Source organism: Malus sylvestris, chromosome 16 (assembly GCF_916048215.2).
Source record: "Malus sylvestris chromosome 16, drMalSylv7.2, whole genome shotgun sequence".
Classification (NCBI taxonomy): domain Eukaryota; kingdom Viridiplantae; phylum Streptophyta; class Magnoliopsida; order Rosales; family Rosaceae; genus Malus; species Malus sylvestris.
Window position 1 is genome coordinate 23,406,285 of NC_062275.1, and position 12,296 is coordinate 23,418,580.

At 42.0% G+C, this 12,296-nt stretch overlaps 1 protein-coding gene across 1 annotated transcript; it reads left to right on the plus strand.

Annotated features, from left to right (window-relative positions):
• Positions 1–460: 460 nt before the first annotated feature.
• Positions 461–1,447, plus strand: LOC126609222 (uncharacterized). The gene has a single exon (XM_050277203.1). The coding sequence runs from the start codon at positions 461–463 to the stop codon at positions 1,445–1,447; it is 987 nt and encodes a 328-aa protein (XP_050133160.1).
• The last annotated feature ends 10,849 nt before the right edge of the window (positions 1,448–12,296 follow it).

A 12,296-nucleotide genomic window follows, 5' to 3' on the forward strand; every position in this document is an offset into this window, starting at 1 on the left:
CCTGAGGCCACAAGCACGACACACTGAGAAAATGAGGTTTGTCTCTGCAGTCAGCCTCACAATGGTAAAATCCCTAACAAAACCAAGGGCGTTTTAATTGAAAAGATATTAGAGGATTGGGATGAGGATGATGAAGGTACCGATCCACCAACTAGATCGTTTCTTCGGAGACAAATTAAAGAACAATCTTGGCACGTTAAACATATGTTTAGCTGAGTACTTAAGGAAATAGCTAAGAGCAGCACTACACATAATAGGTACCTCAAACTACAGGTTAATAAGGCCTACAAAGGTGGATTGGACGATTATTTTCGACAACTTCCGCCTAAGAATAATCTGCTACCAACGATACAGGACGAAACAGGATCTGCTCGGCCTAAAATGATCGACTTGGAAAAAAAAAAGAGGATCAAGCAGTAGATTAGAAAGATCCGACCAGAGAGCAGAAACATCCATCGATATGGTCGAGGTCCAAAGGATGATCGATTCGGCTTTGAAAAAGGGGCTGAAGTTCCCAAAATTCATCCATCCATACCCAACTTATGTAGAAAAGTTTGAATATCCTAAAGGCTTTAAAATCCCAGACTTCAGCCTTTTTGCTGGAGAATCGTCCCTATCCTCGTTAGAACATGTGGCTCAATTCATTGCGCAATGTGGGGATGTTAATAGTGACTTCTATAAACTGCGACTATTCAACTTTTTGTTGACGGGCTCCACATTCGCGTGGTACATCAACCTCTCACCTAACTCTATCCAAAGTTGGGAGGAACTAGTCCAAAAATTCCATAAGCAATTTTATCTATCGGAAATGGAAATGTCAGTTTCTTCATTGGCCAAGATGACTCAAGCATCTGACGAGTCACCGATGGATTATCTTACAAGGTTTAAATCGGCCAGAAACTGGTGTCGAGTACCTCTCTCTGAAGTCAAATTTGTCAAGCTTGCTTTGAATGGGCTAGACGTGGAATACAAAAAGAAATTCCTGAGGGTAAATTTTCGAGATATGTATGAGCTGGCTCAGCACGTCGAACAATATAATCATTTGCTCCGAGAAGAAAACATTTCGAAGTCTTTATCTCGAGGGACGATCTATAAGAACCATGCAGTCAGTTATGCATCGGTCGAAGTTGAAGAACCCCAATATGTCAACATAGACATGGCCGAGATAGTGATTGATAAACCTTATGTATGCAAGGCATTGGTACACGCCAACTCCAAAGATGTCAAAACCCGCTTGGCCAGTGTAGAAGTGGCCGTCAAAACATTGAAGGTCTACACCTTCGACATAACTAAGGCTGACGCCATCTTCAACCAATTACTGATAGCGAAAATTGTCAAGCTTCGAACGGGACATAATATTCCCAAGGCCGATGACTTAAAAGGGAAAAATTATTGCAAATACCACAACTCGAACAAGCATGCAACGAACAACTGTGTTGTGTTTTGAGACGCCATCTAAAGCTTGATCGATAATGGCAAACTTAAGTTCCTAGAAAAGAAAATGGGCATCGACGCTGACCCATTTTCTACGGCGACAATAAACATGGTAGATGGTCGTCTGCCCGTGGATAAAAGAAAAGAAAAGGCCGAGTTCGTTCCAACACAACACGTCCCAAAGTAGAACTCTCAACCTCGGCTCAAGATTGATTTATTTTCAAACGAGCCGCCTAAAGAATTTTCGGGACTAGCTATCGTCGAGCCTTTGTTAGACTTCAGCGCAGAGGAAGCAGATGGACCAGTGGTTTTATGCAGTTAGTGTAAGGAAAACGTCATCTTCACCGAGCCGAATGAGACACCACCCTAGGCTACAATACAACGACCGCCTCCAATGGCCATAACGACACCTCAAAAAGTGCTCAACGCAGGCCAACGCTAGGGAGTTTTCGATAGGCTAGGCCCTCAAACACGGATCACCGGGCCACCTTCAGCCAGATAGCGCCTTGATTTTGACACGCCGTTTTATAACGAGGACTATTATACGCGCAACTCTAGTAGCTCAAGTTCATCCGTGAACTAGAAAACCTTCAAACCGCTTGAGCCACGTAACCAACAGTGGTATAGTTATAATTATTTTACCAGTGTGTATACTGCTCTCTCTAAATCGCAGAAACATCGACGTCAGGAAATAGACTGCATGGCCTGCCAACAAGTGACTCGGGCTACCTCGGCTACCAAATGGCGGCCGAAAGAAATAACAGGTAACGAAGTTGACCAACAACCCCCAACAATCATGGCCAAATTACTTCAAGGAAAGAAGGTGATCAATCATGACTTTGAGACCACAATAGAAGAATCTGAGAAGCGCATCAAACTCCTTCTTCAACCTGAGAATATGAAAGTTCGTCTCGAACAATTCAAGAAGGAAACGGAAAGCAAACTTCCTCCGTTGCCCTCACAAGAGCCATTAATAAGAGTCCGACAAAATCTACACCCCTAATTTCTCGACGAAACCTTGGAGTACAGGTGGGAGTTTCACAAGAAATATTCCGCTAATGACCTGTACGGCCTACCAAAGGCGTGTTAAAAAACTCTTGACCTGGCACTAACGTGCCTTGAAACTAAGCAGTTTATTCAAAAGACCACTGATTTATGGATGAAAGCCAGGTTCCAGCATATACGAGAAACTCGAGTTTTTAGTTTCGAGGTCGATCCATATATTGATATAGATACCATCGAGCTTCCTTTCTCCCTCGAGGACCTTCAATATTTATGATACCATTTTGAAGTCTTCCCAGCCGTATCTCTTTTCAGCCTGACGATCAATGAGAAAGAATATATGGCATGGTTAAATGCTTACCTAGACACAAGGGATGCTCGAATCGCCTATCATGAGTGTACTCGTAAGGCATCGCAGGAACAAGACTGATCTCCAACATCGAATGAGCTCGAGGATAGCTATCAGAATGAAATAGATACGGTGGATGTACCACATGAACAATTACTTGAAAATGATCAGGTCGAGGACATTAAAAAATAGGGTACTTTGCTTAATAATCTGGAAGACGACGACCATGACCCAATGGGCCCCTCAGTTTCCAAAAATATAGAAATTAGCATGGTCCAAGTTCTATCGGCTGAATTTCAGCCAACCACGTCTCAACCAAATTTCTTAGATGGTGACGTGGTTGCTAAAGAAGTAACATAAGTCGACTTTATTGTTGTAGAAGAGGACGAGTAAGTAAGCAAGGAAGACAAACTCAAAGCAGCTCTTGTCGAGCTATTTCCATGTTCTTCCTCGACCAATCTCCATCATTTGAAGTCGTTGTATGTTACGGCTCACATCAAAGGATATCAAGTTTCCAAAATCTTCGCTGACTGCTAAGCAACGGTCAATATCATGCCCATCTCCATCATGAAAACACTACATCTCTCTAACGACAAACTTATTCCATTAGGGGTCACCATGAGTAGCTTCCTTGGCGATAAATCTCAGACCAAAGGGGTACTTCCGTTAGAAGTAAATATCGTAGGTCGCAATCACATAACTGCGTTCTTCATAGTCAACTCAAAGACTGAATATAACGTATTTCTCGGTCGGGACTGGATCCATCAAACGACCTGTATCCCTTCATCTTTATATCAAGTCCTCATGTTCTAGGATGATAAATCGGTCATGGTTCATCTGGCCAACAATTAGCCGTTCGAAGCTAACATGATCCAGGGACGTTACTATGATGACCACGTTGGCTACATCACCTTACAAGGTCTCAACAATGAAGGACGGCCTACTCAGATTTCAGTTTAGAAAGCCATCAAGGTTGGCATCGAGACTGTTCACCAGTATTCGACGAGACTCGGGTTGGCTAACCTCATTACTGATCCTAATGTCTGACACCAAACAGGCCGAACGCCGGGCTATAGTTTCATCTACCATGGAACGACTGTTGGCTCACTGGTTTACTATTTCCAAACAACCAACTTTAGGCGTAAACCTTGTGGAGTTTCTCGCCGAAGGAGATAATGGTCCTGTCATTTCCCATGATAGCTACCCCGGTCGAGCTCGAAGACAGTTGGCTCTAAGTCAAAGACCCTTTAGAGGAAATAAATGTTGGAACGGTCAATGACCCTTGGTTGTTATTCATTAGGGCTTTGTTACCCCAACCTATGAAAACATAACTTTGTAAATTACTCAACAAATTTAAAGATTGTTTTGCTTGGAGTTACCATCATGAAATGTTGTCCTTCATGGATGGCCATGCTGGCTACAACCAGATCTTTATCGCCGAAGCCGATGTTCAAAAAACTACCTTTCGCTGCCCAAGGGCACTTGGGATATACAAATGGGTAGTCATGCCATTCGGCCTTAAAAATGCTGGTGCCACATACCAACGTGCTATGACTACCATCTTTTATGACTTGATTGGTATGGTCATAGAAGTGTATATCGACGATGTGGTAGTTAAATCAAAGGGCCGCCGAACATATTTCGATGACCTTCGGCAAGCTTTCCTTTGTATACGCCAACATAATCTCAAAATGAACCCGGACAAGTGCGCCTTCATTGTATCGGTAGGTAACTTCTTGGGTTTCCTTATACACCATCGTCATATCGAGGTGGAAAAAAATAAGGCTCGCTCAGTCATCGTCGCTCAGTCATCGACGCTCCACCCCTAACAACCAAAAAGTAACTCCAGCCTTTACTCAGCAAGATAATTTTTCTCTGCCATTTCATAACTAATTCGGCAGGAAAAATGAAAGTGTTCTCTAAACTTTTGAACTCAAGGATTCGAACAGGTTCGAGTGGCTTGATGAACATCAAACGACCTTCACTTAAATCAAGGTTTCCCTTACAACCCCATCCGTCCTTGTACCACCTCGGCGTGGTAAACCTCTTAAGCTATACATTTCAGCGGTTGAAAAGTCCATCGGTTGCCTCCTTGCACAAGACAATGATATCGGGCGTGAACATGCCATCTTTTATCTCAGTCAGAATCTTAACTCACCTGAAATCAGTTATTCAGCCGTAGAAAAACTATGCTTGGCTATGTTTTTTGCTGCGTCTAAACTCTGGCATTATATGCTTCCTTCCATCACTTAGGTCATCGCCCAAATCGACGTTATTCGGTATATACTCACTCGGCCAATGGTCAAATAATGAATTAGGAAATTGACAATGGCACTATTCGAATTCAGTTTGCAATACGTGCTATAGAAAGCTGTCAAAGGACAAGCATTAGCCAATTTCTTAGCTCAACATCCTTCTCCATATGGTTTCGGGGGCAACAATGTCGAAATCAGCATAGTGGAAACACGTGATAATCATTGGACAATGTATTTTGATGGCTCTAGTACTTCAACCTCTATTGGTGTTGGGATCGTCATTCAATCCCCTGATCAACACCGCTGGTACTTTTCTCTCAAGCTTGATTTTGATTGTACAAATAATTAGGCCGAATACGAAGCCCTTATCATGGGTCTTAATGTCCTACACGACTTGAGGGTAGCTAGCATACTCATCCTCATCGATTCAGAACTTTTGATTAACCAACTCAGTGGAATTTTTCGTTGCATGAGTTGTACTATGGCGCCCTGTTACATAGTTACCAACTATTTGGCTGAGTCGTTTAACGGTATCACATTCAAACACATTTCTCACATTCGAAACACTGACACAGACGAACTGGCTCAAATAGCCTTCAGAGCATAACTCCTAGGGGGCGAGATAGGCCGGGCAATACCTGTAATACGACGATCGCACCCGGCCTTGGTTAATCAACAAGTTCTCTAACACGACCACGTGATCCGAACACGAGCGATGTCCTTACCTTCATTACTAGAGCGAGGAGATCCTGTAGATGTGTGTTCAGTCAAGACATTACCAGACAACTAGAGAAGGTCATCATGCGATATCTCGATAACCCCAGTGACAAACACGACCACATGACTAGGGTTCATGCCAAAAATTACATGTTGTACCAGAATGAGTTATATTGGAAAGGCGATGATGGATTATTGTTATTGTGCCTCAACCTGCAGGAGGTTGCCCAAGCAATTACAGAAGTACACAAAGGAATCTTTTGAGATCATCAATTTGGACGTAAGATGCGTTGGTTGCTTCGCTGACACTGCTATTTCTGGCCGAGTATATTAAAAGATTGTATCGAGTATGCATGGGGATGTGTACAATGTCAAATTTATGGGCCTATACAAAGAGTCCCAGCCGAATTACTCCACTCGGTCACCAAGCCATGGTCGTTCAGAGGATGGGCCATTGATGTAATCAGTAAAATTACACCATCTTCTAGAGCAGCAAAACATGCATGGATACTTGTGGTAACTGATTACTTCACTAAGTGGGTCGAAACAAAATCATACGCCGAATTAACATCCAAGAAAGTTTGCAATTTTGTAGAAGAAAACATCGTGACCAGATTCGGCGTATCATAAACGATCATAACTGACAACGACACAATCGTTACAGCTAAAAGGTTCAAAGAATATATGGTGAACTTGAAAATCCGACTCGAACAATCCATGCCGTATTACCCAAAAGCAAATGGACAGGTCAAAGCAAGTAATAAAGTTTTGATCAGCATTCTTGAAAAAATGATAAAAGAAAAACCTGATATATGGCATTTAAAGTTAAATGAGGCTTTATGGGCATATCGGACTTCACTCCGATCAGCAATCGAGACGACCCCATATGCGTTAACGTATGGGCACGACATAATGTTACCAGTCGAGCTGAGTATAAACTCATTGTAAGTACTCAAACAAAGTAGTTTGACCAGTACTGAGTATAATCAGGCCATGAGGTAAGAGTTAGAGGATTTAGAGGAAGCTCGATTTGATGCCTATAATTTGTTAGCGGCACAGAAAAAGATTGACGAGCGAGCTTATAATCAACGGGTTAGGCAAAAGACGTTCGGCAAATGTGAACTAGTTTGGCAAACTAATTGCCAGTAGGAATTAAAAACCCCAGATTCGAAAAATGGTCGTCGAATTAGGAAGGACCATTCATCGTCCACAAAATTTCTCGGCAAAAGGGCATACCACCTTAAAGATAAAACCGGTTCAATTCATATACTACTGATCAATGGGAAATTTTTAAAGAAATACTATCGAGTCACTTGGGAGATGCGAGAATAAAAGTTCGTTTCATTAATTTTGCAAAAAAGACGTATAAACGAGAATTACAAAAAGAATCCAACAGCTGATTACTAAGGCCAAAATCCTAAGGGGTCGAAGGAAGGAAGGTTTCAAGGGCAGCTTTCAGTTCCAACCATCTTACTTCACCCATTGTAACTTCAACATGTCTTGTTCTTTTATCAAGCTACAATTGTCGTATCCGTTTTGAGTCAGTTGCATGGTCTATCAGGAGAGATTTATTCGCCTCAAAATCTTTTTCAAGATCTGAAACAACGACCAACCTTTGACGTTGGAGTTCAGCAATTTGACGATCGAGGTTAGCCAACCACGTTTTCTTTGCTTTTATGGCCTCAACCTTCAGTCGGCTAGCTTCATGAGCAACCTTTGTAGTCTTAATGTTGTCCTCGGCCTAGAGAGCCCTTTTAAAAGTGGCGAAGTATTGTCGGGTTCGCTTCAGGATATTGGATAAGTGGGATAGGAGTCCTTTACATTGACGGACTTATGAGGCTGAAAAGGATAGGAGTTCTTGCAACTTGACAAAGACATTGGATTCAACTGCAGTTGCGGAAAGATCGGCCGACGTGACAGAATGCCCAGCTGCTCTAGAAGTACTCAAGAGGAGAACATCGAGCTCGATTTCCTATGAAGGCTGCATAAAGAAAGAGTTAGTAAAGAAGAATCCAAAAGAATAGCAGATAAAGAAGTCATGATAGACCTGCCGATAAGAGACATCGGCCATGTCTGCTGGTTCATTGCTTGAACCTAGAAAACTTAGTGGCAGAGCCCAGTGTTTAAGGGAGTCTCTTAATTCACGTAGCCGATGGAGGCTATCTACATTTGATGGCCACTGAGGCAGCCAAGAAATGTAAATAACACCCTTTGGCGCGTAAGATTATCGATGAAATAAGCGTTCAAGCACCTGGCATTTTAATATTTGTTCTTCATTAAGAATTCAAAGATCAACAGTCTACAACATGAGGTATTTCAAAATACCTCTGTTTTTTTATAATATTTTTTTCCTTTCTGTTTTATTTTATTTTATTTACTAGGTTAACACCAATCTAACCAAATCACATTTTAATAAAACAATATAGAAAAACTTGGTTATATGCATTCTATTGTTATTTGCATTTTATTTACTAGGCTATCATTTTTCATATGTTATCATTATCTTCATTACCTCGGTTTGGGAATAGAAGTACAAGAGAATTAGGGCTAGTTTGGTATTGTTGTGCTTTGAGTATGTGAAAAGGGGAATAAAATCATTTAAGGGATTTGGTAATCATGATGGATATCCAAATGATCCAGGTGAAGGGACTAAAAAGCTCGTGGATTAAGGGTGCACATTTGATTGTGTTGACGAGTTTAATGGTGAAATGACGTTTTGATGGTTGCACGATTCAAGTGTCATTATTAAAGACTGATGAGTGACCTGAGGAATTGCCACGTGGCAATTTGTTAGACAAAGTTAGGATCGAGGAATCGTGATTCATAAATGCGAGTAATGGGGATGTTTGAGATGTTTCAAGTTCTTTTCAGAGATACGTGAAAGGTTTGATCTCGCTTCTTCAAGGTCAAAACTCGACCAAAGAGTTATAGGCCGAAGGCCTCAGAAGCAAGGGGGAAATGTTTAGGCCTAAAATGATAATTTGGGCTGAGTTTGGAGCTATTCTCGGCCCATCAGTCTTCCAGGGGTCTCATGGGCTGGCTAGGTCATTATAGGTTGTACAGTCAGGCTCGGCCAAGTCCTTTTATGAGAAGGATTGGTTTGGATAAAGGCGAGGGTTGAGTCCTGATACCATAAGGGGATTTAAAACTAAAGGCGTTAAGAATCAAGGACTAAATCTGGTTCATTATAGAGCCTAGTTCAGAAACCTATTGGAACTAGGATTGGCCGAATCATAATTAAATTGAGGTAAGGAGTTTTAGTCTAAGTACATCTCTGATTTGGCCAGGGGTAGGTTCATTGCTATAAATAGAGGAAGAAGTGCATCATTCAAAGCCTCTCTAATTTAGTACACAAACTGCCCTACACAAACTATGGTTTCACGCGAAACTTCTTAACAACCTTGAGATTTTTTATTTTCTTTTTCCGCCAACACATCTTTAGTTTGGATAAACATCACTGTGAAGGCAACCGGTGACATCTTCAGTTTGAATAAACAACATTGTTACCGTTGAATCAACCGAACGCAGAACACCTTTAATTTGGATAAACAGCACTGCGTTGAGGTCGACTGGTTACCTATCCAAGTCTCGGTCAAGAAGGATTTTCGAGTCCTTATTTGCAGAGGTCATCTCATTAGCTTTCTCAGTGAAGTGAGGTGTTACAGATTACTAGGCTCGGCACATTGAATGTCGAGTTGTTTTATGATTGGATATTCACGAGTTAGTTTTAGAGTTCGGCATTCTAACGGCCGAACCACATTCACCATCAAGACATACATCTCTTTCGAGTACTTGTGTCTGTATAGTTTGGTACCGGTTTGGCGTGCTTATACTCTTACGAATATAATCATGGTGACCGAACCTGGTCCCAACGATCTGTGAATTTCGCAAGACTAGCAACCTTGTCTTCAGGCTCTAAAATTTGAAGGCTGAGACGTGTTCCTTCCTCGGTTGCAGTTGCAAGATCAAGAAGTCAGTAGCGCGCTCAATGCCACATCCATATACTTTACTCACCAGCCTAGCTCGGCCGTCAAGTTGGCATGCCTCGCATATAACCAAAGGATATAGTTAGCTTATTGATTACTTGGCCTACGCGCCACGTAGGCTTGATAGTTTTTAGGGTCAATTGAACCTTAAGAGACTATCAAAATAATTCACAACCAACAAGGACCATCTGATTAGATGCAGTAGCTAGTATATTGCAAATGTTTGAGCGCTATGCAAGAAATTAAAAGGGTTTGGAAACTAAGAACAACAAAAATGCAACACATTTTTCTTTTATAGGACGCAACAAAAGATGAAATTATATATGTATGTGTGACATGTAATATGTTCCATTCTAGTCAAGTTAAAAATAAAAAACATGAATCTTACGTGATGATCAAATGGTGATGCGACTGATAATTCAAACATAAAATTAAGTTAAGACATCATGTGATATTGTTTGGGCCAAAAAATATTGGTTTGGGCCGAGTTTAGAATTGTTCTCGGCCCAGATGCCGTGTTTAGGTGTCATTAGGGGTTATCTAGCTCATGGGCCGCGCAGTCTAAGCTAGCCATATCCTGTCGGGAACCGGTGGGATGTGGGTGAGTCCTATTACAAGAAGGAGTTTCGACAAGATAAGGATGTTGGGGTGTGAAATTTAATGCAGCCTGATAACAAGTTAGGTTCAAAGTCCTAGTAAGAGTAGGACTGACCGAGATAAGGTTGAATCGGGGAAACGAGTTCTAATCCGAGAATGACTGGGATTCAATGCATTTTGGCTACTATAAATAGGGAGGGATGACATCAAACAAGCTCTCTCCAATTTAACACACAAACTGCCCCTGCGCAAACCTTCACTCTACGCGAAATCTCAACAACCTTGTGATTTTTGTTTTCTTTTTCCGCCGACATACCTTCAGTTTGGATAAACAGCACTATGGAGGCAACCAGCGAACATCTTCGGTTTGGATAAATAGCACTGCATCACTGTTGCCATAGAATCAGCCGATCGTGAAGCATCTTCAATTTGGATAAACAGCACTGCAATAGCTTCGTCTGGTTATCTATCCAAGTCTTGGTCGAGAAGGATTCTTGTGCATGCGCCGGCACAATCTGAAGATGAATCTTGCTAAATGTGTTTTCGGCGTATCAGTCGGAAATTTTTTAGGCTTCCTCGTATATCACCGTGGTATTGAGGTAGACAACAACAAGGCCCGCACAATCATAATGCTCCACCACCGACGACTAAGAAATAATTACAATCGTTGCTCGATAAGATCAACTTTCTCCGATGATTTATTGCTAACTCAGCTGGGAAAATGAAAACTTTTTCCACGCTTTTGAAACTCAAGGCCTTCGACACCTTCGAATGGCGTGTCGAGCACCAAGAGGCATTCACGCATATCAAAGTCTCTCTAACGACTCCACACATCCTTGTTCCATCACGGCAGGGTCGACCTCTTAAGCTATATATCTCAACGGCCGAAGAATCCATCGGATGCCTTTTGGCACAAGACAATGAAGCCGGGCGAGAACGGGCCATTTTTACCTTAGTCAAAACCTTAACCCACCAAAGATTAATTACTCCGCTATCGAGAAGCTCTGTATTGCCTTATTTTTCGCTGTGTTCAAACTTAGACATTACATGCTCCCGTCAGTCACTCAGGTCATCGCCCAGACTAATGTTATTCGCTACATGCTTACTCGGACGATCGTAAATGGCCGAATCGGTAAGTGGACGATGGCCCTTTCTGAATTCAGCCTGCAATATGTACCCCAGAAAGCTGTCAAACGTCAAGCTCTGGTCCATTTTTTGGCCCAACACCCTTCCTCGTATGAGTTCGGGGGCAATGACGTTGACATCGGCCTGATACAAACATGTGATAATTACTGGACGAAGTACTTTGATGGTTCCAGTACTTTAGTCTCGACTGGCATTGGGATCGTTATTTAATCCCCCACTCATAATCGTTGGTATTTTTCTCTCAAGCTCGATTTTGATTGTACAGATAATCAGGCCGAATACGAAGCCCTTGTTATCAGCCTCAGTGTGCTGCATGATTTGCGGGAACTCATGTCTTTGTTCTTGGTGAATCTGAACTTGTCATTAATCAACTCAACGGGACATTTCGCTGCATGAGTTGTACTCTAGCGCCTTATCACATGGTTGCTAGCTATTTGGCCGAATCCTTCGACGGTGTAACTTTCAAACACATTTCACGAGTTCATAACACTGACGCCGACGAACTGGCTCAAATAGCCTCCGGAGCCCAATTCATAGGGGCAAATTAGGCCGAGAAATACCTATGTCACGACAAGCACATTCGGCCTTGATTAATCAGCAAGTTCTCCAACGTGATTGCGTGATCTGTACACGAGTCATGTCTTTGCCTTCGTTGTTAGAACAAAAGGACACTATTGAGGTTTGTGCCGTCGAGGCACTACCAGACAATTGGAGAGGGATGATTATGCGATATATTGATAACCCTAACGAAAACATGACCGACGGATAAGCTTTCATGCCACAAAATACGTATTAAACTAGAATGAGTTG

What these genes read in the sequence shown, in the direction of transcription:
- LOC126609222 (XM_050277203.1), top strand. Translation starts at nt 461, where the DNA reads ATGGTCGAGGTCCAAAGGATGATCGATTCGGCTTTGAAAAAGGGGCTG.